Here is a 27,236-nt window from a genome sequence, read left to right as displayed (position 1 = left end):
TTGATATAGATTTCATCAAATATCTCTTGCACTGGATGTTGGGTCTTGATTGATATTAAATTTCAAATCATTAAAAAGTGATGATCATCCATTTTCTTGACACCCTTGTCCCTCAGTGGGGTCGGGAGGGTTGCTGGTGCCCATCTCCAGCTAACATTCCGGGCGAGAGGCGGGGTCACCCTGGACAGGTCGCCAGTCTGTCGCAGGGCAACACAGAGACACACAGGACACACAACCATGCACACACACACTCACACCTAGGGGCAATTTAGAGAGGCCAATTAACCTGACAGTCATGTTTTTGGACTGTGGGAGGAAACCGGAGTACCCGGAGAAAACCCATGCATGCACAGGGAGAACATGCAAACTCCATGCAGAAAGACTGGGGCCGGGAATCAAACCCAGAACCTTCTTGCTGCAAGGCAACAGCTCTACCAACTGCGCCACTGTGCAGCCAGGGTCTAATGCAGAGTGATAAATCCAGTTTATTTTGATGTTCTAAATACCTAAAAAAAAAAATATTTTTAAGTTCATAAACATTCAGAACAGTTTAAGTTGCATTATATGCAATAAAATGCAACAAATCATATTCCCAATAAAATTAAGCTTTAACTAGAATACTTTAAGTCAGAGAAAGAAAAAAGACAACACGATATGTGATAATTTTTGTATTTATAAGACTTTTATTGGAATGTCGGTCAAAACTTCTTTACAGGTAGAGAAGTTTTATGACTTGGTTTTTATCCCAGCAGTAGTATGATTATGTCGTACTGCAGTGTATCAGTAAACAGGTTGTCATACCGTTAGAAATAAATACATAATAATAAACAAATAGCAACATAAATTAAGAGCATTACGAATAAAAGATAGTTGTGACAAAATAAACATAAAGAATAAAGTGCTCAGTAGTTTAAATAATACAATAATAATAAAACTTGGTCTGAGTGATGTTGAGTATTGCCAGGTTTTCTGTCTCTTTGCAAAAGAGTCAAGTGAAGTCAGGCGGTTTTCCAGTTGCCATGGCGACTCATGAAAAATACTGTGTCATCGACTGCAGCTCTCCTTCCAGAGCAACAGCGTGCCAAAGCCTTGAAACCAGAGGAAGTCTCTCAAATGCTCCGAAACAAGAAAGGCATCATTGTGCAGGATGAAATGCTGAAGAGCCAGTCGGGCCCACTGGTCCTGCTGAAGAAACCACTTGCTGCGATGCGGCGGCCGTCGTCCAGGTTACGTATGTCAGACGTGTCAGTGCTTTCAGATCGTCTCGTTTGAGATGCAGAGTTTAAAATCGTCATGTAGAAGGACTAACGAATATCCAGGGATCTGAATCTGAAAGGCAGCAACACTTTACTTTAAACGGCTACGTTTATAAGCACTAAATAGTTTGGTGACTTAAAGCGGGTTCGTTTTTTTTTATGGCTTGAATTGTGAATTAAAACTAAATTAATGATCATTTAAAAGTTGTTCTAATGTAAATGTGATTCATGAATAAATTTCCTTCGCTGTTTTTTTAAAGGCTACTTTATTTAACATGCAATCTACTCTTAGGCAAAAGTGCCAGCTCTGTTTTTGTTCCTCTGTTTGAAGATGTGATGCATGTTGATATTGAAGGTAACGACAGAAATGCGTTGGCCAAATGGATGGAGAGTTCACATAGTTAAGAGTCTTCCTTCCTTTTGCAGAGCGACCAGAAGGAAGACATTAACATAGTGAATAACTTTGTGTACATAAACAAAGCTACTCAAACTCAAAATTTACTATTTTCATGATTAAAGGTTGGAATATTCTAGATGTCATAAATAATCTTAAGGAGCAAAACATTTTTAGATTAAAATATACATTTTAGATAGATTTAATCATAAATTACTGACTGTAGTAGAAAAAAAACCCCCTAAAAACATCAATGCACCAACTATATTTACAAAATACAGTTAATATCCTCTATTTTGCAGATTATCTAACTGAAGAACTTTTAGTTTTTTTAAATATGCATTGTCTAAAGATTAATTCAAATTTGTCTGAAATCCTTTCAGTTTCACCTCCAGCTGTAATTGACCAGCTTGGTCCAAATTGGTTTTAAAGCCTTTGCAAACTTTAGACAAGCTAACAGAGAAAGACCATATATTTAATTTATGAGTAGACTTTATGCGCTGACTTTTATAAATGTTTTTCCAGGGGAAAAACCAGATTTCCATAACATATTATTTTGATTTGTATCCTTCATAGATTAAGTTTAACGTAAAGTGTTGCTGCAGACGTTTGAAAGCAGACGTTTGCTGTTATCGGAGTACATCCAATCCTCCTCCAGGCGAAGCGCTGGCCTCTTTGTCTCCCCCTAAACAGACCACACAGACTCATGAGTATCAACATAAACACACGATAACACATATTTTTAAATCCCTCCTCTTGAATTCACACCGGAACACACAGAACACACCCCACCAGCCTGCAAACTTTAAAGAGCACACACACAGACACACATGCACACAAACGCACATTTAGATTATTTACACACTCTGACGTGGGTGTTCAGAGCAGTGTTTGCATTGTGGGGAGGGAGTCTGACGTCTCTGATAAGGCCTGTTAGTCGATCGTTGCCTGGTGGGACATGAACCTGACCACACGGTTCTCATAATGAGGCGGTTTACTGACATCTAGAGGCCAAAAGAGAGAACTGAGAGATCAGGTATGCTGATGGGGTTTTTATTACTCTACTTTTTAAACGGTATGGAGATTGTGAATTTTCTTTTTTCTTAATGTGTGGAAAGCGTTGGCTCGCCCACGTAGCACACCGAACCTCATTACTACCATATCTAATCTTTACAGTGTGGTGTTTCATTAGCAGTGCAGACAGGAAAAGTATCATAAAACCTAATCTTTTTGCAGGATAAGTGTACACATATTAAAAAAAAAAAGGAAATAAGGTTTCCACTAAAAGTAAGACAGATAAACTCACCATGATGGTAGGAGGTTCAGTGTCCATTGTGCTCTGCTGTTCCAGTCTCAGTCTGATAAAAACAGAAAAACACCAGGATTAACTTCAAAAGAAAAATCCTTCACAGCTACACCAAACAGAGAATGGAAACATGTAACAGAAAATATTAATAAATGCTGATCAAAGACCTCATACAATCTGAAAGTTGCAACTTAATGCTGAAACAAGGCAGCGATTCAATGTTATGTGACACTAATTTCCACAGTTTACTGCCGGTGCTTTGGGTTATTGCAAAGAGTGGATGAATTAATAAAGAACAAAATTCAAAATTCTTCCAATTCATCACAGATCTGTGTTCAAATAGGACAGTTATCAATCTGTCTTTTTTTTAACAGCCACAAACCTAAAACCCCATTGAACATTTGTTGACTCTGATGCCACAATTTCTGACAAGAAGAGTGCTTAAATAAACAAACATTAATATAACAGAATTTAATTGACTACTACAAAAAAAGATGTAGCAGAGGTGCAACTTGCTGAGGGACATTTAACCAAATATTAGTTTGCGTTTCTGTGTATTTTTGATTAACTTGTCCACTCAGTTCTTGTCTTTCAATACTGATGTAGTTAAAACATTTCATGAAGAGATTTTGTTCAAACTTCATGTCGCTATAAAACATGCTAAATCATAACTACTGGACGATATTTGAGTGCTTCTGTCCCTGTTTGAAGCCAAAACGCCCCGTACCTTCGGACACAGCGGGTACCAGTAGAGGCCTTGGAAGGTGCTGTTCTCTTGTCTCCAACCGTCCAGAGGAAGCAGCACCTCACCCACAAACACTTTCTTTTTCAGTGGCCCTGAGTGCCAAACAGATGCCTGCAGTCTCTTTCCAAACAGCAGATGGCGCTCTATATTATACTATAAGAAAACAGATAAAACGTCAAACTTACAATAGAAAAGAACTGCACTCCTGTCTAGCAACAAGTATTTTATGCTCCTTATCGATTACTTATGACCCTTAAAGACTTTTAACCTTAAATATACCAATCAGTTAGCTACGACTAATGTCAATTAACTCTGTAATAAATATATGAGGGGTCATACTTAGATCACAAATCGCTTTCATTACCTTAAAAACCTCATTATAAACAGGGTCGGTTGTGTTTTTCTTCACCGCTGTCTTCATTTTACTGTTCTTGTCCGGCAGCACATAGAGCTTCACGTATCTACACAAGGGAACAAACAGGACGATGAGGCTCGGGCGGAGAGCGATCAGGCGTTTGAAACATTCTGTCGTGAGGCTTCTCTTACGGGTGACTCTTCTTCTTCTTGCTGTTTCCGTACGCCAGGTTTCTGCAGGCGCCCACAGTGATTTCCAGACAGGAGCTGCTGCTGTTGTAGGCCACAGCGAGCTCCATCTCCCCGGTTACAAGGATGCCCTCAAAGACGCCACACTCGGTGCCGATGCTACTGATGCTGCCCTGGGAGATCAATAAAAGCAATTTCTCATCGTTTTACGTCTCAGAGGAAAGAAGGATTCAGTGTGAAGAGCTGCAACGGATCACAATCCGTCTTGTGATTCTTTAATCAGAGGATGTTGTTTGAGGATGTGTTGTCGTTATCTTTGATCACTCACTCTGTGATTGAAAGAGTGCTCCGAGCTAAATGAGGTTTCCTCCTCGGCGCCGGTAGATGAACCTTCGTGGTCGCTGTCTTTGCTTTTCTTGAACAAGTTTGGGAGACTTTCGCGTTTAGAGAGCTGGAAAACCAAAGCAACGATTTGTTTTGCTGTTTCTTTATTTTTCTTTTAAAACACACAGATAATTTCTGACAATGACAAATAACGTTCAGCGGCTATGACTGACTTACGGAGCAAGATTTGCTGATGTCCGTGTCTGACAGGCTCTTTTGGGTGCTGTAGCGAAAACACGTCCCCTTTTCGTTTGGGTCAACCGTCAGCAGGTCTCCTCTTACGTCATGTTGAGAATTGGAAAACTCTGCAATGAAAAAGTAAAGTAAAGTAAAGTAAAGACAAGAGCGAAGTAGCTGCTGAGCTAAAAGATTGGGCCCGGATAGCCTTAAAAGGCTCTCCGGGTATTGCTATCTTTATATCTTGTGTTTCTGTTTCTGAAGCCTCTGCTGATGCAGTAGTTATAAAACATCAAAGGGATTTTTTTTTCTATGTTGTATGAGTTTGAGCGTATTTCCTCTGTGGTTATGACTGTGCGTATGCTCAGCTTCCTGGGGCATATTGATATGACATCCGAAGGAAATCACGTTTCTGGAGCCAAGTTGACTGATGGTAGCTTGTAAAAGCACTCATACCATTTTGTTACGTCATAAACAACAAACTTAAAACGTAGATTTGTTTGTGATAAATCAAGGTAAATGACTTTGTAATTGTGAAATGGAAGAAACATAACATAATGCACAAATTTACTAATTAAAAACTGAAAACAGTGGCATGCATTTGTTTTGAACCTCTAGTACTTTCATTTCTACTTGGTAAACACAGTGTTTAGAGTCTGGGGTTTATTTTAGGCAACCACCATAAACATACAACCAGAGCTACAGTGGTGGGTTTTGAGGTTGTGGGAAGATTTATGACTTGTTTTTCATAGTCAGTATTCATCCAAACTGATGGATGAATACAAAGCAGATTATGCTTTGCAAAAGTCTAATGGATGGGCCTTACCGACTTTACAGCAGAGAAAGTTGGTCCTACAAAGTATGAACTGAGGGGGACTGCGTAGAAATGCGCGACAAACTTTCTAGATTTTTATTAGAGAAACAAATGAAATGAAGAAAATTGTTTTTTTCTTCTATTTCAAAATTTACTTGCTATTTTGTGTTGGTTTATCACATTAAATCTCACTAAAACTTGGTGGTTATATATCTAAAAAATGTTCCAAGGGTTATGAGTTTAGCTTTTAATGTGAGGGAAAAAAATAACTTACTTCTAATGTGACTCCTGAAGCAAAGCATAAGATCCTCCATAGATTGTGTAAAAGCCTTTGAATTCTTCAGTTCCTGCAGATTAAAACACAAAAACAGTCAGTCAGTCTGCTGAGCTGCTTCACTGCAACGTCAAGTTGGAATATTTCAGTGCTTTACCCTAAATCTGCCTCGAAAATCCTGCTCCATGTGAGGCGGAGGAGTTGGAGGCACAACGGCTATGTGTCTGCAACATTCAGGAAATAATCAGAGAAAATGCAGAAGGAGCTAATGACAGAATGAGTAAATACAAAGAGGCAAATCCTACCTCTGCACACTGTAGAGTTTTAGTAGTTTCTCTCCCACCGTCTCGTATTTGTCTGTGAAAGTGTGAAATAGGACAGATTTATACTCACGCAATAAAACAAAAACATGAAACGTGCTTTACATTCATGCAGTCTGAGTTCAAACAAACCTTTGGTGGCAGAAAATTTCTTTGCCCTTTCTTCCAGAAACCATTCTCCTGATCTGATCTTCACTTCCCTGTTGAGAAGAGACAAAGACAATCAGAAAACGGTGCAAATTCTCGAAAAGAAAGTGCAGAAATTATTGTTTATCACTGTTTTCTTTTCAGTCACCTCCATCGGTGTATATTGAACTCAAGCTTATTATGCCACTCTAAATCCTACAGTGCAAAAAAAAAAACAAAAAAACCCCCAAATCCTAGCAAGTATTTTTGGTTTAGTTTCTGGTGCAAACATCTCAGTACACTTGAAAGAGGAAAAAACTAGTAACTTTTGAGCAAGATATACTGTAGGAGCTTGTTTTAAGAAAACCATACATCAATATTGATAAAAAAAACTAGTTTTAGTGGCAGATTATTCACTTATAACAAGATATTTTCCCCCTGGTACCAGTGAAATAAAAAAAGCACTAGTGCCAGTGGAACTAGAACTTTTTCAAGTGTATTAAGATTATTTGCACTACAAATTAAACAAAAAATACTTATAAGATTTAGTATTTTAGCTTATTGTAAGAGAATGTAAGCAAAGAGTGGCATTGTGGGCTCACCAACAAATACTCCATGCTCTCTAAATACCAGGCAGTTGTTAGAGAAGCAAGCCAGGAACATTGATTTTCTCAGGGGAAAAACTTTCCAGGTGGGTTAGGTGTAAAATAAACTTTAGTGTCTAGCACCTCATCCCACTGTTGGGCTTGGTGGAGGACGTGTGAGACTGCGTTCTTTTTTTATTTTCCAAAAAGGGACAAAATTACAAATATGATATTGATTACAACTGGGTAGTAAAAGAAGAAGAAGAAAAAAAACTCAGAAAGTGAAATCCAGGTTATCTTGCCACCTCTTATAACTAACTTCTTTTTTTTTCTCTTTGCTGGAATTTTTGGAAAACATTTCACTTTTATCACAGTGTGTTCACAACAGAGACCTACGGCCGCTCTACAGCCTGCACAGTGGTTTGAACAGAATCAAAGTGAAAGTCTCAATTACATAAACCAACCAGCACTGCTCTGCTGGTGGCGGTTCACACGTCTCATTTCTTCATTCGCCGTGTCACGCAATTCATCTGCACGGCTGCATCACTCACCTGTAAGCATAACACACGGTGCACTTCCAGTCCGCAACCCCCACACGGCACCGGGTGCAGATGCGGTGGCTGCAGCCGCGGCACACGGCGCCGGTGTTCCAGAACTTCCCCAGAGGCCTCTGGCACCGGGCGCAGGTCCTCTCTCCGTACTGCCGGGCGTAGCTCTTTGCGCCCTTCCTGCGCAGGTCCTGCAGATCGCCCTTCATCTTCCTGAAGTAGAAAAGGACAAAACCACGGATCTTTAATGCCTGGACTTACAGCCTCTGTCTTTTAGCTGCAGTTTGTATGTAAGCAGCAGCAGCAGCTGTGGAGATGCTGTTCTTCCTTGAAGTTTGGGGAAGGTAGATGAACGATGGAAAAACTGCAAACATGCAGTCAGTCATGTCTTGGAGTGGCCCAGTCAAAGTCCAGACCTTACTCCATCTGAGAATTACAGCGAAACGTGAACATTTATGTCCACGTGTTTCCTACACTGAGTGTGATCCATCCATCCATTTTCTTGACACCCTTGTCCCTCAGTGGGGGCGGGAGGGTTGCTGGTGCCCGTTCCGGGCGAGAGGCGGGGTCACTGAGTGTGATATTTTTGCAAAAATAATAAAGTGCAAAAACATCAAAGTTGATGGAGTTTTACCACCAGAGGACTTGGTGCTCAGTTAGATCGCAATAAAATATGTAGAATTTGTGACTGTGATGTTTGAATACTTTGTGAGAAATTTGAGCATAAAACAGACTGACAACAGCTCACTGTTTTTTTTTTAGTTTTTTTTTTTTTTTAGAAAAAACAAACATTTTTATTTAAAGACCAACACATACGTCATATTTACACAGAACTGTTTCTTTTTAGAACCTCCATCAGTTCTGACTCATCCTGCGTTACCGAGAAGAAGTTCCATCGCAAAACCTCTATGTTAGCACAAAACTACTCACCTGATCCTCTCCTCTTCAATCTTCCGCAGATGTTTGTCTCTGTCAAGAACCTCCAGGACGCGTTCTCTCTCCAGAACTTGGAGAAAACTTAAATCCATTTCTGCTCAGCTGTGTCCGCTTCTGTCCTCTCTGAACGCGCTCCGCTCTGCTTTCCTCTGTTATGACTCCACCTCCTCTCGCCCTCTCCTCTTTAAACCTTCCCCTCTCAGTAGATCCTCCCCCCCAGACCTCCTCTTTTGCCTTCTGGAGCAAAAAAAAAAAAAAAAAAAGATTAAACGCAGAGAGATAGAAAAGGTCAGTGTGTCTTTTCTTTCTTCCGACTGTGATGTCATCGAGACACAATTCCTGCCTCGGTCAGATATGATGCAGTTTTATTTGCACTTCCACAAAATTATATAATTCTATAAAAATAAAAAAAACGCTAGAAATACCCCGATTATGTTCTTCTCTTCACAGTAACTTTAGACTATAATACTTATTTTAGGGCTCCAGAGAAAATTAACTTCCTCTTTTCTATTTTATTTCGTCCTTCAGACACAGTCCTGTGTCAGAATCACTCACCTTCTTCAGATGTTAAACCTGTTCTCTCTCAGCTGCAGGAAGTGCAGTGGCGCTTCAATGATGGCTGCAAAACAAAAACCAAATGCCAGGACTTGCATTATTTATGACTGATGTGCTCCGGTGGCCTAGTTTCTCTTCTAAAACAGAAAACCTATTCAGATCATTTATCATCCCTTTCTGCAAGAGTTTCAGCTTCACTGTGAAAAACAAGTAACTGTAAGAGAGAGAGAGAAAGGAGCATACTACCAAACACTTAAGAAAAAAGGAAGAAATAAACAAACTCTAATATCCTCCTGACTACCAGTAGTTCATTTTTGTCCTCTGTAGAGGACATTTCTAAACATGAATATCTCCCACCCGCTGCATTCTACTGAATTATTTCCTTTTGGTATCTGGAGAGGACATTTAGGGCTTTTCAATGATACCACATGTGAAGGGGTGGGACTTTTGTACGTACCTTTTTCTAATTCATAAAAATGGCATTTCAGTAATAACACATTTTTTTGGGAAGAGACCAAGTACCTTAAGTGCATAAAACCTTTTATTACCTTACAAAGACTGTGGGATAAAAAAAAAAAAAAGGTGATTGGACAATTTTTTTTTTCTGGTAGTCAAGAGGATATCTTAAAGATCATATCCAGTTGTGCACTTGCAAGAAAAACACGCACAAAATATATACGTATATACATTTGAAAAAGTGTAAAACCTTTGCTACAATAGCATGACATGTTGCTGATGCGTGATTTGACACAAACTCTAACATAAATGGCAAATCAGAACAGGAAGATGACACAAAATGAAACGCTTCACAACACTGAAACCGTGACAGTCAAGTTTTCTTTCATGGGGAAATTACAAAACTGTGTGACAGACGTCAAACCTACTAAAAATAAAACAGAAAAGTTGAGATTACCAAACTTCCTGAATCCAGATTTATTGATAAACTTTTCTCTATTCCAGGCTGGCAGAAAAGCTTTCATACTAAAGCATTTACTATATATGTTCCTGTCTGAATACGTCAATGTTGAACTTTTCTAATAAATCAAATTCAGAATTAAAATCTTATATTGTGAAGGAGGCAAAATTGTTGCTTATTTTGCTGTTTTCCTTACTTCACTTAGTTAAGAAGGAAAACACACAATCACTCCACCATCTAAACTTATCTGCATTCATGGTTCACAGAAATTACTGCTGACAAGTTGATACCAAAGCTGCTAAGATTCCTGCTGCCTCGCTTTGTGTTTGTCTGGAACACATCCTCAGTCTGACTCTAGAGGAAAAAACTCTGTCTTTGGAGACTCTTGGCTTTAGGCAGCAGTGGACCTTTTAACAAGACAATGATTTGACACATGGTCAGTGTTGTCAGGAAGGATTATCAAGTCTCCAGACCGGAATTAATCAAGAAATGACAGAGAGAACTAAGCATGTGTTTGGTGGAGTGGAAGCCTTTAAACTATAAAGATATTTAAATTCACCCGCAAAAATATGACGTTAGAAATAACTTGTGAAGCCACAACTGAAAGCAGATATTTAAACAACGCAACTGTTTCACTTTCTGCCACTAATTCAGACTAAGCTTTTTATTTGTTTGCCCAGTTCACCTGAGTAGCTTTCTTTTTTTATTTTTTTTACTTTCCTTAAAGTCATAAATTTACATAAGTTACAAATATTTTGGTGTTCTTCCACAAGCTTAAGGCAGTGGCTGCAAACAGATGCACAATTACACATCCGTAAATCTTTGAAAAGCAGAAGTGGAGCCTCCTGCGCAACCAACAAAAATGTAGCAAGTGGTTTTTGGGTGGTAAGCAACAAAACACTTGTCTTGACAGCAGTAAACCCAGATAACCAAATGTCCAGCAGTTAAGCTTGTGTTGCAAGGCTTGGCTGGGGTTGCCAAGCCTTGCAACCCCAGTTAGCCATGCATGGCTAAATAAACGTTGCAAAAACCTTCTTAATAATTAGGAGGGTTTGTTTTTTTGAAACTTCTAATTTTTCCGCCACACCAAAACATTAACTAGGTGCCAGAAAATGTCTGAATAGTTTTTTTAAGAACTTGGATTGTTTTTTTTTTTTTTAGAAGAAATGGAGACTCAAATGGAAGAATAAAAAAAACATACAAAAAGGGAATTTTGTACAATACGCCCCCTTTAAAATACATCCAGAGATTTACCTCCATTAACTGAAATGTTTTGATTCAATCTTACAGAGGCATGACATTGTAATCTGCGAATTTGAAGAAAATAATAAAAATATATTTGGCAATTCTGACTGAAGTAAAAGAAAAAAAGATGTCTAATATATTGCCTGACAGTATAAACTGTGTCTGATAGTTGTGGGAGACATATATCTAAGAGATTTTACAGGATAAACTTAAATTAATTAGATATCCCACTCATAATTAATATATTCCCTAAAACGGAAAATCTGTGCTTGAGGTCATCACTTCCAAGGAAGCAGCGTCATAGCTATTGAGTGGTGCAGAAGTGGCCTGTTGAATAGCTCAGTGTCAGCCTGTGTTAGCAGATAAAACCCTTCACTTGTACTAACCAGAGCTGCCAGGAAGCCTGCGGAAAAAAAAAATCAGTGTTGGTTTTAATTAGACATGATTAATGAGCAAGGGACACAGCAGCTAAGGCTGTGGGGTGACAGTCATTTCAGGCCTGACAGGTAAAACACACTCATTTGTCATGCAGCCCTACTATGCAGAGGAGATAGATGAATAAGGTTTTACGTGGGTTAGCAGAGACACAGTTCCAATTTGAGAACAGAGAGGGGAATGGTGTGACCGTATCAGCAGACCACATCATTGACAGTAAAAGACACCTAGCTGACTACCACGGAACCTAAATATGGCTACAGAGTATCGTGAGAATGACCAAACCAAATATAGGTGACGTGTTCAGCGGCTGCACAAGAGTTTCCTGGAAGATCTGAGGGAGGAACTGCATGCAAACTCGCAGCTGCAAGCAAATCCAGATAAGAAACCAAAAGCTGCTCTGAGCTCACAGAAGAGGGGTTTAGAAAATAATCAGTGTTTTTGAAGCTGCTGTGTGTAACTTTCATAAAAAAATTTTTTTTTAACTTATTTGTTAAAATTATCACTGACAGTGTTAGATAATTTGCAAAAAATCGACTTCCTTTGAAATAAATTGCTCTGACAGAGTACAGTCTTAGAGTTGTTAATCACTCTTGTGTACGTGCTGCTCATATCCTCCCTCTTTCTCTTTGCTACACTAAACTAGTTCACAACCACAAAGCCTGCCATGAATGCTAAGGCTAGTTAGCATGGCTAAATAAATAGCTTTCGTGGAATGGTAAGTTGTTTCTCCACCATTGGCACATTTAGCAATGCGTACACAGGTACGATTGACAGCGCTAAGAGCTTCCTCCATGCGCTGATTGGTTGTTTTTGACCAGAAGTGGTGCAATAGTAGCTCTGGGAGGAGACTGATCTTTTCACAGATTATCTGCTTCATATTATACTGTCACACAACATGATGATAGTTTTAACAAATACATAAAAAACATATTTTTGTAAAAGTTACGTACTGCAGCTTTAAATTCTGGAAAATCACAGTCCACACCGTTCCCAAATGTTGTCGCAAAGAAATAAAATTGAAGACACCTTAAAGTAAGCAGTGTAATTGTTTTACAGGATAAACTGCATTTAGGAATTTTGTCTCCACATAGTTCCTTCATACACGAACATTTCTAAAAACACATCTGTCAACTGTACATAATGTTCTAAGAACAAATGACTCCAGAACGTGATGAGAGTTGCAACAGGTTAACCAAGCATGTCAACCAACATGTCAGGCTAAAGTCATGAGAACTGAACTCTTTCTGACGCCAGTTAAGAGAAAGGAGACAGGCTAGGTTTGTGGTCTGAGAATTAGGTTACTGCAGAGCCGAGAGGTGCTGAGCAGAGAGCTGCAAAGTCTTGCCTTCAGTTTGAATAGCACTGATAGAGCGGTCAGCCCGAGGAAGTGGCAGATTTTTATATATGGCAGAGGAAATGTGTGCAGCTCTGCTTCCTTCCTTGATGTGTTCACACAGGCTGTTGCAAGCTGGAGGAGTTTTACAGTGCAACAGCTGCTTGGTTTTTATCTCTTCTCTTTGTTTCGTCTGAAAAATTCCCTTTTTTGTTGACGTGAGAGCGCGTAAAATTACTTTTTGCATCAGCACTGATTCTGATTGAATAGTAAAAAAAACAAAAAACAAATAGTACGTTTGGTATAGAATGTATTTGTTTATATCTACGTTTCTGACAGTACTGAAACACATCATGGACACTTTGAGGAACTCGATGCAAAATCAATACATTGGAAATTACAGTGTGGTGATTCCAAATTTATACCCACACGTACACACATTTGCACAAACACTCATACATGTTGTATGCTTTGGAACTTTTCCAAAACATACAACATCCTGTACATCAGTGGTCCCCAACCTTTTTATTACCGCGGACCGGTCAAGACTTGGAAATTTTGCTGCGGCCCGGAGGGGGGAGGCGTGAACGGTCAGGTAAGGCTTCTGCATGCTGGTCGGGTCTTGTATACTCCCACAATGGCCTGATGAGCCCATCAGGCCAGCAAACTTTCCCAGCCAGGAAAGTCTTTTTTTTATCACCAACTTCCCCAGCCGGTGATGTTTCTTCTTTGAGATTGGCCAAATCGTTCTCGAGGCCAGATCTCTCTTCATGGGTTGGGTCTTGTAAACTCCTACAATGGCCTGATGAGCCCATCAGGCCAGCAAACTTTCCCAGCCAGGAAAGTCTTTTTTTTTATCACCAACTTCCCCAGCCGGTGATGTTTCTTCTTTGAGATTGGCCAAATCGTTCTCGATGCCAGATCTCTCTTCATGGGTTGGGTCTTGTAAACTCCTACAATGGCCTGATGAGCCCATCAGGCCAGCAAACTTTCCCAGCCAGGAAAGTCTTTTTTTTTATCACCAACTTCCCCAGCCGGTGATGTTTCTTCTTTGAGATTGGCCAAATCGTTCTCGATGCCAGATCTCTCTTCATGGGTTGGGTCTTGTAAACTCCTACAATGGCCTGATGAGCCCATCAGGCCAGCAAACTTTCCCAGCCAGGAAAGTCTTTTTTTTTATCACCAACTTCCCCAGCCGGTGATGTTTCTTCTTTGAGATTGGCCAAATCGTTCTCGAGGCCAGATCTCTCTTCATGGGTTGGGTCTTGTAAACTCCTACAATGGCCTGATGAGCCCATCAGGCCAGCAAACTTTCCCAGCCAGGAAAGTCTTTTTTTTTATCACCAACTTCCCCAGCCGGTGATGTTTCTTCTTTGAGATTGGCCAAATCGTTCTCGAGGCCAGATCTCTCTTCATGGGTTGGGTCTTGTAAACTCCTACAATAGCCTGATGAGCCCATCATCAGGCCATTAGATTTAACAGAACTGATTACGGTAGTTTCCAAATGGTAAAAGTGCTGATCCTTCGTGTCAGCACTTTTACTGTGGGGCAGCCTCCCCCAACCCCCTCGTTAGGGGACCGGGAATTGGCCCCGCCCCCCGGCGGTCATTGTTATATATGTTTATTATGTTTATTCAGTTAAAAATGTTAACTATGAAAAAACAAATTCACCTCAAAATCATAGTGCAGCAAATAGAGCGGCTGCTCCCGTCGTCTTTTATCCACCGCCTTTTCTTTTTGTTACGTCTTTTATCTCTTAAAATGACTCCACAAACTATCACTATTGCTTCTACATCGTCATCCGTGTTTGGTTATTCTAAATTCCCGTATGCTATGTTGGGGGTTTTACTGGATTATCCTGTGGAATCGGGATGTTCTTGTGTGGTGTGTTGCTCCTGCCTTGGATACACAAACTGATCCAACCTGTGGGACTTTTATGAGCTCTGTGGTCACAGAGGTTTGGAGAGTCGGCCGATAATTCTTAAATCTTTCAGTCCAAACCAGACTTAAGACTCACCAGCTCTACTCCTCTCCTCTCGACCACTGGCCAAATGCTCTCTGACTCTGGTCGTTATGGTAACGTTTACATATCCCTTCAAAATAAGATACAGATGCGCCACAAAAACGAACATTTTACTTTCGTGAACATTTTAACTCAATAATGACTAACGGGAGCCCTGAGCTTGTTTCTCTGCAACGAGATGGTCCCATCTGGGAGTGACGAGACAATGACACCCGAAGTGTTGCTTATATCCACAGCCTGCTTGGTCTCTACGTGGCGAAGCAGTTTGAATCTTCATTGCTTCATTAACAGCCGGTCGCTGCATGTTACGCAGAGCGGTTTGTAATATGGGACTCGCCTACCGGTCCGGGAAAAATCCATTCTCCTGTCTCTTCTCTGGGCCTTTTCCCCTTCGCAAAGAAACTTTCCAAAGACATCTGATCTGTTTCTTACTCATTTTGCTGCTTGTGGCCTCAGTGTTGGCGCGCAAGTAACCGAGAGAATCCGGTTAAAGGATTTTCAAAATAAAAGATCCTCCAGACTCAAATAATACATAAAACGGAAATATTTAATTATTTCTTGCGTAGCCTGGTACCAATTGGTCCACGGACTGGTACCAGTCCACGGACCGGGGGTTGGGGACCACTGCTGTACATCACTGAAAGAGATGAACAGCAGAAATAACAACATAGAAATGAAAGAGAATCAGGAGGTAGTAGAGTGATGGTGGTGATGGAGAAGACAGGGGAAAAGCTACACATACACACACACACGCACGCACACACACACGCACGCACGCACGCACGCACGCACGCACGCACGCACGCACTGCCAAAAATGTAGAATCAAGCAATCACTTCATTAAAACTGGTCTGGCAGCATGAAGTAGGCTAATAGCTCAACACATAATGCCCTGAACGAAAAAAATTCAAGAACAGATAGGGAACAAAATTACTGATATCTACACTCAAATTCATTCTGACGAATGAATCTGGCAAACAATTCATTGCTTGCCAGATTAAAGTAACATTTAAGCAGATATTGAACATCACATTTTATTTTCCTCACAGAAAATGTTTTTTTTTATTGGTCTGAAGTGATATTTTAATCTTAAATGTCATGTTTTCATTGGCTGTATGCAGAAAATCATCATAATTCACAGAAATAGAGCCGTGTGAACATTATTTTCAGTGTAATTAATCAGCACATTGTGTTTCACTCCAGGAATTCATTTTCTGAAATATATTAGCTAAACACATTTATAACTGTAATTCAGCAAGTTATTGAATACAAAATATGATTAAACTAGTCAGTATTCATTGTAGAATTTCAGATGGGGGATTTAGTGACATCTAGTGGCTCAAACTGGAGATTGCAAACACATACATACAATTAAAATGATCTTAGTCATAAATTACTTTTTCTCTTTGTGTGGAAAATTACGGATCTCTGTAATTATAAATATATTTTTTTAGTTATTTAGTTATAAAAAATACAAAAGCTAATTGATCACTAGAAATTGTTTTTAATTTAAAAAGTGTAACAACAATGAACCCTCTTCCATTTTCTTTCACACACTCATCGGTATAAAATAAAAGCACAACAATTTTGCTTCTGTGGAAGAATCTTCTGCCTGTGGAAGGGCAAATAATCCATACCTGCATGATCAACATACACAAACTAAAAATAGAATAAATCTTTTCAAAAATGTATCAAATGCCAAAAGTAGTACTGGTGCAAAACCATAAAAATAAAAAGAATATACATTAAAACAAAACTTGGATGGATAGACTTCTTAAAGTATGGCATGATTTCTTTGATTTCCTGATATTTCACAAGCAACAAATGTTCCAGACATAAAAAAAGGCTTTTATTTTTCCTAAAAAAGTCTGAGGAAGGTCAAAGATTTTTATTCTTTAAATCGAGATTCACTGCATAGATTCGTGCCTGAATTACAGGAAGACTGGTCTTAAAAATGATTATATGACTAATGAAATGAATGGCCCTTCAAGTTAGAAATATTTTGGTTTGAAGTAAGAACCTTTTATTAATGAAACAGCTACAAAACCCACTGTTTGTGGTGCATCCCCAAAAAAAGGTAGCTGCATGCCCACCAGTCTGGTTGTGTTTGGTTGTTTTAGCCATAGTCTCTGAGTTTAAATAGTGTGTAGAAATGTTTTGAGCTGTATCGTTTCTTCCACCGATATCCTGTCGTGGTAGAAGCTGAGTCCCGTTAGCAGCTCGATGTCTCGGACTCGTGCGATGTGAAACCTCAGCCACTCCTTCACCCACGACAAGTCAGACCCCGCCTGAAGAGAGGCGGAAAGAGAAATTACAACCACTAACATAATGTAATACTGTGTTATATGTAATGCTCTCCTTGTCTGCCTCAGAGGACAGCCATGTCCTACCAAGTTTGGTTTTGTGCTAATTTGTGAGATGTTTGGATATTGTTTTCTAACCTAACCCTCCTTTAACCCTTTTATGACGCAAGTTTCACATGTCTGCCTGGATTTTTTTGCTTATTTTAATTGTACGCAGTTCTTTAAATGTCTTGTGAGTAAATATATTTGCCCATTTATCCATAACAACTGGGACTTTCAATATCTAGCAAGTTATTTTCACAATTTATCATCTATTAAAGGAGCGCCCCACAGATTTCACTCCCTGCTACGGCAGGGGGTGAAATTACTGTAATAACCCGATATTGGCTGGAAAGCGCAATGTCTCCCCTTTCAGAAACTGTTGGAATTTTACGGATAGCGCAAAGTGTGGTGGAGTTACGGTACCGCAAATTTGGCTGGATCCCCCGATCCATTTGGTCTGAAAGGGTTAAACTTTTCCACGACTTTATTTGCTGTCTGCTTCTTTCTAGGTTTTCAAGATGCTACTTGCTCACTAATCCTGTTCTGGATTAGTGGTTATGTCAAGTCACGGCAAGTTTACTTGTATAGCACATTTCAGCAAAAAGGCTCAAATCCCATCATTACAATCCTCAAGCAAATTAAATATATCAATCAATGTTTCAGTTATTACAAATCAAAGGCAACTCTAAATAGGTCAGTTTTTTTAAGCTTTCATTTAAAGGAAGTCAGTATTTCAGCATTTTTGCAGTTTTCTGGAAGCTTGTTCCAGATTACAGAAGCGTAAAAACTGAATGAATAGCCCTTGAAATGTTCTTCAGGTGACAGAAGGCTGACTTTGTAACTGTTTTTATGTGTCGCTAAAGGTTCAGGTCTGATTGCTGGTTTCCAGCTGTAATAACTGAAGTTGTGAGCAGACTCTTGATCGTTCCTCTTTAGGTCCAATAGATGATAACTTTGGTTTTGTTTCTGTTCAGGTGGAGAAAGTTATGGTGCATCCACACCTTGAATAGTTCAAAGCATCTGCTCAGTGCTTGGGTCTCCTGCTGACATCATAATGTAGATCTGTGTGTTATTAGAGAACAGAAGTCCTGTAACAGACATAACTGCTCTCATCACTGCATAGCGAGGTTAAAGTACACATAAGTCGACTCTATTTAGAAAAAGGTGATGTATAATTACATTAAGATGACCTGGATTGTAGCACTCTGCAGTTATTCTGCTTTGTGTTCACATGAAAGATTGTCCGTGCGGTTTCTCTACATTTGCTCAGCGCTGTAGTTTTACAGAGGTTTTATCTGAGGTGAAGTGCACAGGGGTGTGGTGGGTGTTACTCACAGCGCAGAACTCTGAGTAGTCAGGTTTGTGGGGCATGATGAATGCTATGGCCTGAAGTGGACCCTCACAGTTAACAGGACTGAAGCTTGAGTTGCGACAGCTGGTCATGATCAAGAAGAAATGCGTTGGCACTGAACTTTCATTCCTGGAGAGAGAGAGAGAGAAATGTTTGTGGGGTTTTAACAAAAAAGCAGCTGGAACAAAAAAGGGTTTCCTGTGAAGAAGAAGATTTTCTTTAACTCTTCTGATTTCCACCTTCTGTGATGCGATGACACAAATCTGTCCCCCCTCCCCCTTATTTGTCAAAAGTAGTCCTGCATTTCCACACATGGGGCACTACCACAAGATAACCGTCAGGGGATGTGAGGAAAGGCTGTCAGTGTTTCCTGGTTAAACCATAAATTAAACAGAAATAAACATCGCAGTAAACGGGGGGAAAAGATTGGAAGAACATAATCAGTGATGATGTATAGCGTTCTTCTCCAAAGCTCAGCGCGTGTGGTTTGATGAGATGTGACCAAACAAACACCATACTGTCAACTGGTTTTGATTTACATGTTGCACAATCTTTGTTTAGCAACATTGTAATTGCCCTGGGTGTTTTATAAAACATGCACAACCACAACTTTGATTTATGTGAAAATGCTTCCTTGCTCAGAAATGGAGGAATTACATTTAAATAGCTCACAAGTGTTGGCTAAGTGTGAAACCTTTTGTCTGATCTTAACCAATAAATGTGTCGAATTTCTTCTTGCTTGATTTTAAGGTTAGTTGTTTAGCTTTCATTTTTTCTTGAAATGTTTTCTAAGGAATTTACATGATTGGATAGAAAATCAGAGCAGAGTCAAAGCATAGCTCAATACAGTGAAACATTTTTAGATCCAGAACTGTTTTTTTTTTTATTTGGGACTGATTTTTTTCTATTATTACTGTTACTGTTACATGCAACAGAGACATTTTTTCACATTTCAGACATATCTCCTCACCTGTCATGCTATATGGTTTGATGCATGTTCTGCTAAAGTTCATCTAGTTTTTTTTTGCTGCTGGTCATTTAGTTTAGTTTTAGATTTTTGCCTGACTTTTTTAGTCTTTATCAGTCTCTCTTTCTCATTGTTGAAGCGAGAACACTGACCTTAGCTGAGGAAAGTGAGGATTTTTGTTCAATTATTTGTTTTGTAATTGACAGGTGGAGTTCAAAATCCTAAGAGAATGCTTTACAACCATTTTCAGACTGACAGATATCAACTTTGCTGCTCGTCTTTTCTTGAGAGACTTTTATCTTTTCAAAACTTTTTAACTTTCTTCATGTTGTCAGACAGAGATGCATGAAAGTGACTAGTAATAACAAAACTGATCGAGTCCCGAGTCAGGGACCCATTCACGATGAAGATGAAAGAAAGAAACGCACAAAAAAATAAAATTAAAAGTTGGTGAATATCCAAACTAATACAGTACTTGATTGCACAGCCCTATTTTTAAAGTGAGAATGACATTTATTTATGAATATTAAGTTAAATTTGTGTGCATTCAGTCATCTTTTTAACAGATAGAAAATGGGAAAATTGTTTTAAAACATCAACTTTTTCAGAAACATTTATTAAACAGAATATCACACAACAACAACAATCACTAAAGTTGTGGTATAGTTGTAGACAACTTACCCTGTGTTTTTACTGACTGGATCTACATTTCCATCAAAGTCTTTATCAAATATCGGCCCACTGACGACGTTGACTCCGTTCAGGTCTTGAGAATATTTCAAAAGTATAGACGTGTGGACATGACTCCAAACCTCTGGAAAACATAAATATGCAGTTTAATACATGTAATCCTGCAATTTGTACAAACAAACAACATTAACGTTTGAGTTATCAGTGTAAACCTGTGTATCAGGAACAGTGAGCCACCAGGGGGCAGCACCTGTTAGTATTTTATAGGGATTAAGAAACTAAAATTTTCTTTCATTTATTGTTTATTTTCTGGCAAAACTCAGTGGGATTTTATTTATCAGAACTTGGCTAACAACAGCAGCAACCAGATTGTATATATCCAATTTATAAGGTGCATGTTCCAGTTAAAACAAAAATGAATTAATAATGTTGATTCATAATTTTATGCTACTATGAAGGAACAAAACTTTGTTTTGCTGCTGGCACTGAGTCAAAAATCCAGATATTTCCTCAGTTCGGGACTTGATGAATAGATTTACAGCTACGTTTTGTTCAAGCTTGCACAAAGCAGGTTTTCTACGTGCCGGTGGTCTGACAGCCATGAACACGAAGAAGTTGCATCACAGATATCTGTACTTTGTTCAGCCTGTTTAACTATCTGTCCCTGGTGATCCCAATTTTTAGTTTTGAAATGACTGCATTAATAATGTAATAACTCTAATCGCAAATTGGAAACACGCACATTTGACAAATACTTCCATAAATACTCACCTTTAAATGCAGGGAACATTGGCGCCATGTTACTGCCGATAAAAGAGTCAGACACTGAACCAGTGATATTCAGATCTGCAAAAATAATGACAGGTGAAGCAACAGGTATGGGACTTTGGATTTTATAGTCAAAGATTTTGAAACTGAAGCAAAAGATGTCACTTTATGATGACTTGCAAAATCTAAAAATGCTTATAATGTGAAAAGCTTCACCTATTTTCCTGCAAAAAAATCAGTCTCAAACCTCACTTTGTAACATGGCGACAGGAATTAAAATGTTTAATTTGTGGTCATCCAGGTGTCTCACTTCTGCTGATCCGTGTTAATTTCCCTGTTTCACTTCATCTGCTGAAGCTTCCTGGAAGCAAACCTTTCTAGAGCATTGTAATCGTTTTTAAACCCCTTGAACTTTTTGACATTTCTTCCTCCTGCAGCAACAAAATTCTACATACGATATTAATACTTTACATGAAGTAAAGCGGGAGAAATGTGAAACCAAAACAAATCAGATCAGTGTTAGAGTGAATGCAAAAAGCGGCATCCACTGAACTGACAGGATCTCAGAAAAAGGCTAACGAGAGACTCTTCACTCCTACATGCTTGAAAAGTGAATTCATTTGGGCACAGGTTGTGCCACCTTCTACATGACATTTACACACACTCACAGGGCGGGTGCAGCAGGCCATAGGTCAGAGCGGCCTCATCTCTGTAGAGGAGACACAGCTGGTCGGAGGAAGACGGGACTCGAAAGTCGGCTCGAATGCACTCATATGGGCTCAGGGTTGGCACTCTGGACTGAGAGAGGGGATCAGTTAGCGGTGGACAGTGTGGACAGGACAACAGGACAAGTCACTTATGGAAGATCGCTTGGCTGGATTTAGAGTTGAACAGCTCAATGAGGAAATATTTCTCTTTCGGTTCTCATGAGAACGAAAATGCTTGATGTGCACTTGATGTCTAAATCTTTAATTTGAACGTCTTAGTTATTGATAACATTTCATTACAAATTGTATTTGACAGGAAGTAAAAAAAAAAACTGCTGTTTTTTTATTTTTTTTACAATGTTCTTCAAAGGTTAATGTACAAACTTTTTACTCTTTTGGAGTTTAGCTTTACCCGTCTTAAGTTAATAATTTTGCCCATTGCTCTCTGAAAAGTAGCCCAGATTGGATGGAGACTCTTCAAACCACAAATTCCTAATTGAATCAAAGTCTGGTCTTAAATTGGGCAACTTTAGTTTGTACTTTATTCCTGTAAATTGCATTACAGAAGCTGGGTACAAAAGAATGGGAAGGTTACGATTTTGCTTAACCAAAATTAATAGTTATTGTGTGTTACACCCAGTTTCAATGTGCAGTAATATAATCCTTTATGCATTAATAAAAACTTTTACTGATATGTTTCTTGTTGGGACTTTTTCAGCTCAGTACGCTTCCATTCGCATTCTCCTTAATTATGTTTGGAAAACATTATTTTCTTGATAAACTAACATAGTAGCCAGATCTGTAGTCCTGAGATAATGACAATTATTTCTTAATCATTACAAAACAGCAAGATAATTGAAGTTATCTTCAGATAATGTGCAACACCGTTTGTAATATTGGCAAAAGATTAATGCAATGTAGTTCTATACTGCCAAATGAAATATTTTTTTTATGTACCTATTTAGAAACCTTCTGTATCAAACTTGTATTACGGATCTCTGTACCACAGGCAAATTGGAGGCAAAGAGCGTCAGTTCCAGTTTCCATTGAGCTCGATGTCGTGGAATGCAATAATACTCTTTTTTCTTTCCTTTGGTTTGTTATTTTGTTTGTATTTCCTTTTAACTCATGTAAAGCACTGAATTGCCTTGTTGCTGAAAATGTGCTATATAAATAAAATTACCTTACCAAAGATAAAATACTGAAACAAAAAAAGATTATCTTAAAAATACAGGTTTTAATAGTTAAACAGCCAAGAACAACTTGAATGCCACAAAGTATTTAATAGAAAAACTGTAACAAATATGTTTTTATGATACTTTAGTACAAAGGTTCCCAAACTGTGGTGCGCACCCCCTAGGGGAGGTGCCGTGCCATTGCAGGGGGATGGGGGTGTCTGGATGGAAAAAAAAAAACATGAACGCTGTATGAACTGGGTTGTTACCTTAGAATGGCCAACTCTCTGTTATTCCTATGTCAGTTTGATACAGTAGGGGCTACATGTCCCATATCTGTGTCCTCTGTCACTTTTATCAGCAGTCAAAACTGTTTAATCCGTTGTTAACATGTAACCTGTTTTACGAGCCGCCTTTAAACGCAACATGAGAGCTACTGGTTTACACCTGCGTGGCAGTGAAGGAGACCTGCTGCTGCGCAGAGCTGCGCAGGTGTGTTAGAATCATGGCAGCAAACCAGCAAAACGCAAAGAACTTTCCAGTTTTTCCCCCAAACTAACCGACTGTTGAGTAAAGCTGTTTGATGCAGGTAAAGTTAGCGAAAAGATGACTAGCTAACATCAATACATCACCTTAAGCTTGTTAACAAGTAGCTTGTAGGCTACTGGTGTTGTTGTCTATGTTCAGCGACAATTCATTTTTACCCCCAAAAAGTTGATTCCCCCCCTTGTTCGTCTGGGCTGAGTATAACAGGGAGTCTCTAAGAATCCAGCCCCCCAGTTCCCCTTCGCTCACACACATCGTTCAACCAGACAGCTATTTGTAAGCCATAGTGGGAGGGGGGGGGGGGGCAGAAATAGTTTGGAAACCACTGGGGGGGCCCAGGAAAAAAAGTTTGGGAACCACTGCTTTAGTACATCTTAAGTATCACAAGTACTATTTATGGATTCAACTATTCTGGATTTTTCTGTGGAATGTGATATTTATCAATGTGATATTTCTAACTTTAGAATAGCGTTGGCAAATACGTGCTGCAAACTTGTACAGCGCATACAGAGATTAACCTGCTGACCAAACATGCTGGAGCTCTGCTGGTAAAAACATTATCTTATTGCTAAAAAAAACAGCTAAGTGTTTCTTTTAAGCACTTGTGCTGTTTTCAGAAGCAGTAGAGACCCAAATGGAAGCACAAAATTGTGCAAAATGTGAATTTTTCAAAATAGATCCCCTTTAATATAAAATAGGAAACTCTAAGCATTTATAGAAAGTGTCCCAAATATTTGAGCCAATCGCGATTTGATCCTTAACATCCATAAACATTGGAGATGCAGTGTACTGGAAGCAACTAAATTTTAAATACATTTCACATTTGAATTTATCAAAGTAAGTGTATGACTTTATGAGAAGTAAATTTTATTTCTCCTGAGTTTATTTCTTATATTAGGCTTTAAAATGTTAAGGCTTTTACCCGGGGTGTCAGTAAATATGAATGAGACTAAGAAAAATAAATTTCAGTAAACAAGAATACATTAGTTTTACTTTTTAATAACTATTTATGTGGTGAATTTTGTAATCAGTCTCAATAGAAAAGGCAAAAAGTTTCTTTAACAGATTCTCCCATAAGATGACTAAAATATAATTCACTCTTTTTCAAAGGTAAATATTAAAATATAAAGTGAATTTTATCCCGAAACACAAGTTTGTGTCTTTTGTAACGAACCGTTTAACTTTATTGTTGCCAGGATTCTTTTCTAAAATAAATCTTTGATCTAAAGGAGTTTTATCCTGGTTAATCAATGGCTGAGGAAAAATTAATTTAACTAGCCTGAATGTGGACTGAAGTGAAACCTGTTAACTTCAGGTCATAAACATTAATTTAGACTCCTCCTCCTCGTGATCGTCTGTCTCAAACTTTCATTCATGATACGAACCGTAGCAAACGATGATTGATAGGAGTTAGAAGCTCCTGCTGGCTCAGGCTGACGGTTTTAATTTAAACCTGGTGGATTCTTGGAAATCCTATTAAAATAGGAGTAGGGGGCTGATCCAGCCTGCCAAGTTACGTTGATTATTTCTGTGGAGTATTTTATTTCTCCGAGAAATTAAATTAGGCCAAGATTGATTTTGCTCCTGGAATCGTAGTCTTGACTAAAGATGTAATCCATTTTATAGTCTTTTTTTTTTTAACTAACAATGAATGCAGAGAATGTACTGTAGCAGGCTATAATTTGCTCATACTGTATTTGGAAAGCACATCCACTTGCTCAATCATTCAGACAGAGGAATCCAAAGTCTCTTGGAAACAAACTGCTGCGCCTGAGGTTGTGAATTACAAGAAAGCTCCACCACAAAGGGAAGAAAGACAAGAGCTGTTTGAGCCAGCACGGATAGAGAGGATGAGCAGCAGCTGTTTACAGAAGGCATTTAGATGCTGTACAAACCTCTTCCAATCCACTGCCAAACCAAAACCACAGAAGAAATACAGCCGAGGCAGCCCTGACTGATGGGGCTAAGTTTAGAGATGAAAGAGAGCTCACCAGAGGCTGGAGGGTGTACGACACCCAGAGCGGCATGAGGCGGTCCCGGCTGTATCCGTTCAGGTAGTCGGCGTGGTGCAGCAGACAAAAGCTGTTCCCCGCCTGGATGACTCCGGGGATGCCGAAAGGATGATGAAGGCGGCGCAACTTAGCTTTGGTCTCTAAGGAGGAAATTTAAAGTGTGAGGCAAAAATATTTCCCAGTGCTATTTTAAAAGGGGCAGTATTATGGGTTTTCCAGCAATATAGTTCAGTTTTATAGTGCAATAAAGTAACTATGTTAACTTCAGTTGTTGTAAAAGTACCACATCTGTCACATATGACTTCAAGTAAATTTAAATTCTAATTTCACGCCTCTGTCTCTTTAAAAGCTCATGCTCATTCCGAATCTTCGCCTTCAGGAAGTCATCACATCGCTCCTGTATGAACCCCTTAAAAATGTTTTTCCCATCGTTTCCCTGAGAAGTAGATCGTGCAATGAGCTCAATTCAGGTTTTTGCTAATTGCTGCTGACTAGTCTGAAGAAACCACTTGGGGGAGTCATTGTGGAGGGGCGAGGAGGAGCTGCGTTCTTGGAGGCGGAGCTAGGTCCGCTCAGACGTTTTGCAGAGCTGAATGGTTGCCAAGGGAGATTAAACGATTTCTCAAACGTGCATGAAAGAATCAAAGCAACACTCCATGTATGTTTTCAATGAGGGAAGAACATTTGATGTAAAGCTTAAAAACATAGATTCTTTGAAATAAGAAAAATAAATGTATATAATTACCTGAGTTTGTTGATAAAAGAATTCTGTTCATTTCCGTCTCCTGCAAAGAAAAGTTTGTTTCAGATTAAATTAGGCTTGTAGATACATTCCAAGACAGCTGACGTATCTGGACCGGTAAAGAGGACTGATATTTTGATCCGATGTGGCTAAAAAAAAACCAACTTTCATACCTTCTCAGTGCTGTGAGAGAAACAGAGGCAGTGCAGGTTGTCTGTGGGAACCAGGTTGGTGCTCTCACAGGGGGTTTCATGGGAGAGCTGTGCTGGGTGAACAGGCAGATAGTGGGGATGCTTCAGGAGATGATTCAGGCTGCCATGCGTCCCATTGTTTGGGGACGGACGAATACCAAGAAGGTCTGATGGGGGGAAAGGAAAAGAAAAAAAAAACATTAGACAGGATTTATAACTCGTACAAATTGAGGTAAAGAATGTTTATCCGAGAGAAAAATAACCTGCAAAAGCATTTCTGCTCTTGTTTCTAATTTAATTCAGACACATTTTAGGGTTTCGAAGTATGCGCAACCAGTTCAAAGTCATGCCACAACTCTAGAGTTGCACCAGCCCACATAAAACCTTTGTTTTGAGTTTTTGGAATTTATTTTAAGCCATTCGGAGGAGGACTTGGCTCGCATTTTTGTCCAATCTTATCCTTATTGTTGAATCATGAATGTAAAGTGACTAAAGCCTGCAGCACTTTAGTTGTTGCGTTGTTCTTTTGTGTTCATGCTGTGCTTGAGCTTTCTGATTTCTTTTGAAGGCTAGCCCGTCTTGGGAAGGTTTACTACTGTTTCATGTTTTCCACATTTCTGAACAATGGTTGGCTCACTTAGATTCAGTGGGAGTTTCAGGGCATTAGAAATCGCTTTGAACTCCCTTCCAGACTGAATGTCGATGACTTAGTTTCTCATCTATTGTTGAATTTATTGCATGTTCAGATCTGTTGTCCACCTCGTGTAGCCAGACAGATTCTGATAAAGTGATGTCATTTGTGGTTAATCACAGTTCATCATTAAT

The 27,236-nt window shown here is 39.1% G+C and overlaps 2 protein-coding genes across 5 annotated transcripts in view; both read right to left on the bottom strand.

Annotated features, from left to right (window-relative positions):
* Positions 1-673: 673 nt before the first annotated feature.
* On the bottom strand, positions 674-9,312 carry sytl3 (synaptotagmin-like 3). The gene is made up of 13 exons (XM_008397516.3): positions 8,402-9,312; positions 7,475-7,684; positions 6,346-6,413; positions 6,199-6,250; positions 6,051-6,117; positions 5,894-5,966; positions 4,806-4,933; positions 4,573-4,695; positions 4,248-4,417; positions 4,066-4,162; positions 3,684-3,854; positions 2,957-3,008; positions 674-2,335 (listed from the first exon to the last, which is right to left on the bottom strand). The coding sequence occupies exons 1-12, from the start codon at positions 8,497-8,499 to the stop codon at positions 2,973-2,975; spliced, it is 1,293 nt and encodes a 430-aa protein (XP_008395738.1). The 5' UTR covers positions 8,500-9,312; the 3' UTR covers positions 674-2,335; positions 2,957-2,972.
* A 6,625-nt stretch (positions 9,313-15,937) lies between these two features.
* enpp1 (ectonucleotide pyrophosphatase/phosphodiesterase 1) overlaps positions 15,938-27,236 on the bottom strand; it is a 37,002-nt gene continuing 25,703 nt past the window's right edge. For all 4 annotated transcript variants that reach the window (XM_008397515.3, XM_008397513.2, XM_081602323.1 and 1 more), the window contains 8 exons: positions 26,394-26,578; positions 26,224-26,263; positions 25,458-25,618; positions 21,707-21,836; positions 21,042-21,116; positions 20,262-20,394; positions 18,598-18,742; positions 15,938-17,205 (listed from right to left, as the gene is read on the bottom strand). In XM_008397515.3, coding sequence (XP_008395737.1) covers positions 17,053-17,205; positions 18,598-18,742; positions 20,262-20,394; positions 21,042-21,116; positions 21,707-21,836; positions 25,458-25,618; positions 26,224-26,263; positions 26,394-26,578 — 1,022 coding nt within the window. In that variant the 3' untranslated portion in view covers positions 15,938-17,052. The remainder of the gene's footprint in view (positions 17,206-18,597; positions 18,743-20,261; positions 20,395-21,041; positions 21,117-21,706; positions 21,837-25,457; positions 25,619-26,223; positions 26,264-26,393; positions 26,579-27,236) is intronic.

This window comes from Poecilia reticulata, chromosome 21, assembly GCF_904066995.2.
Source record: "Poecilia reticulata chromosome 21, P_reticulata-male-v2, whole genome shotgun sequence".
NCBI classification, from domain to species: domain Eukaryota; kingdom Metazoa; phylum Chordata; class Actinopteri; order Cyprinodontiformes; family Poeciliidae; genus Poecilia; species Poecilia reticulata.
The sequence above is the reverse complement of the archived record's forward strand: the minus strand, read 5'-3'. Positions and strand labels throughout refer to the sequence as shown.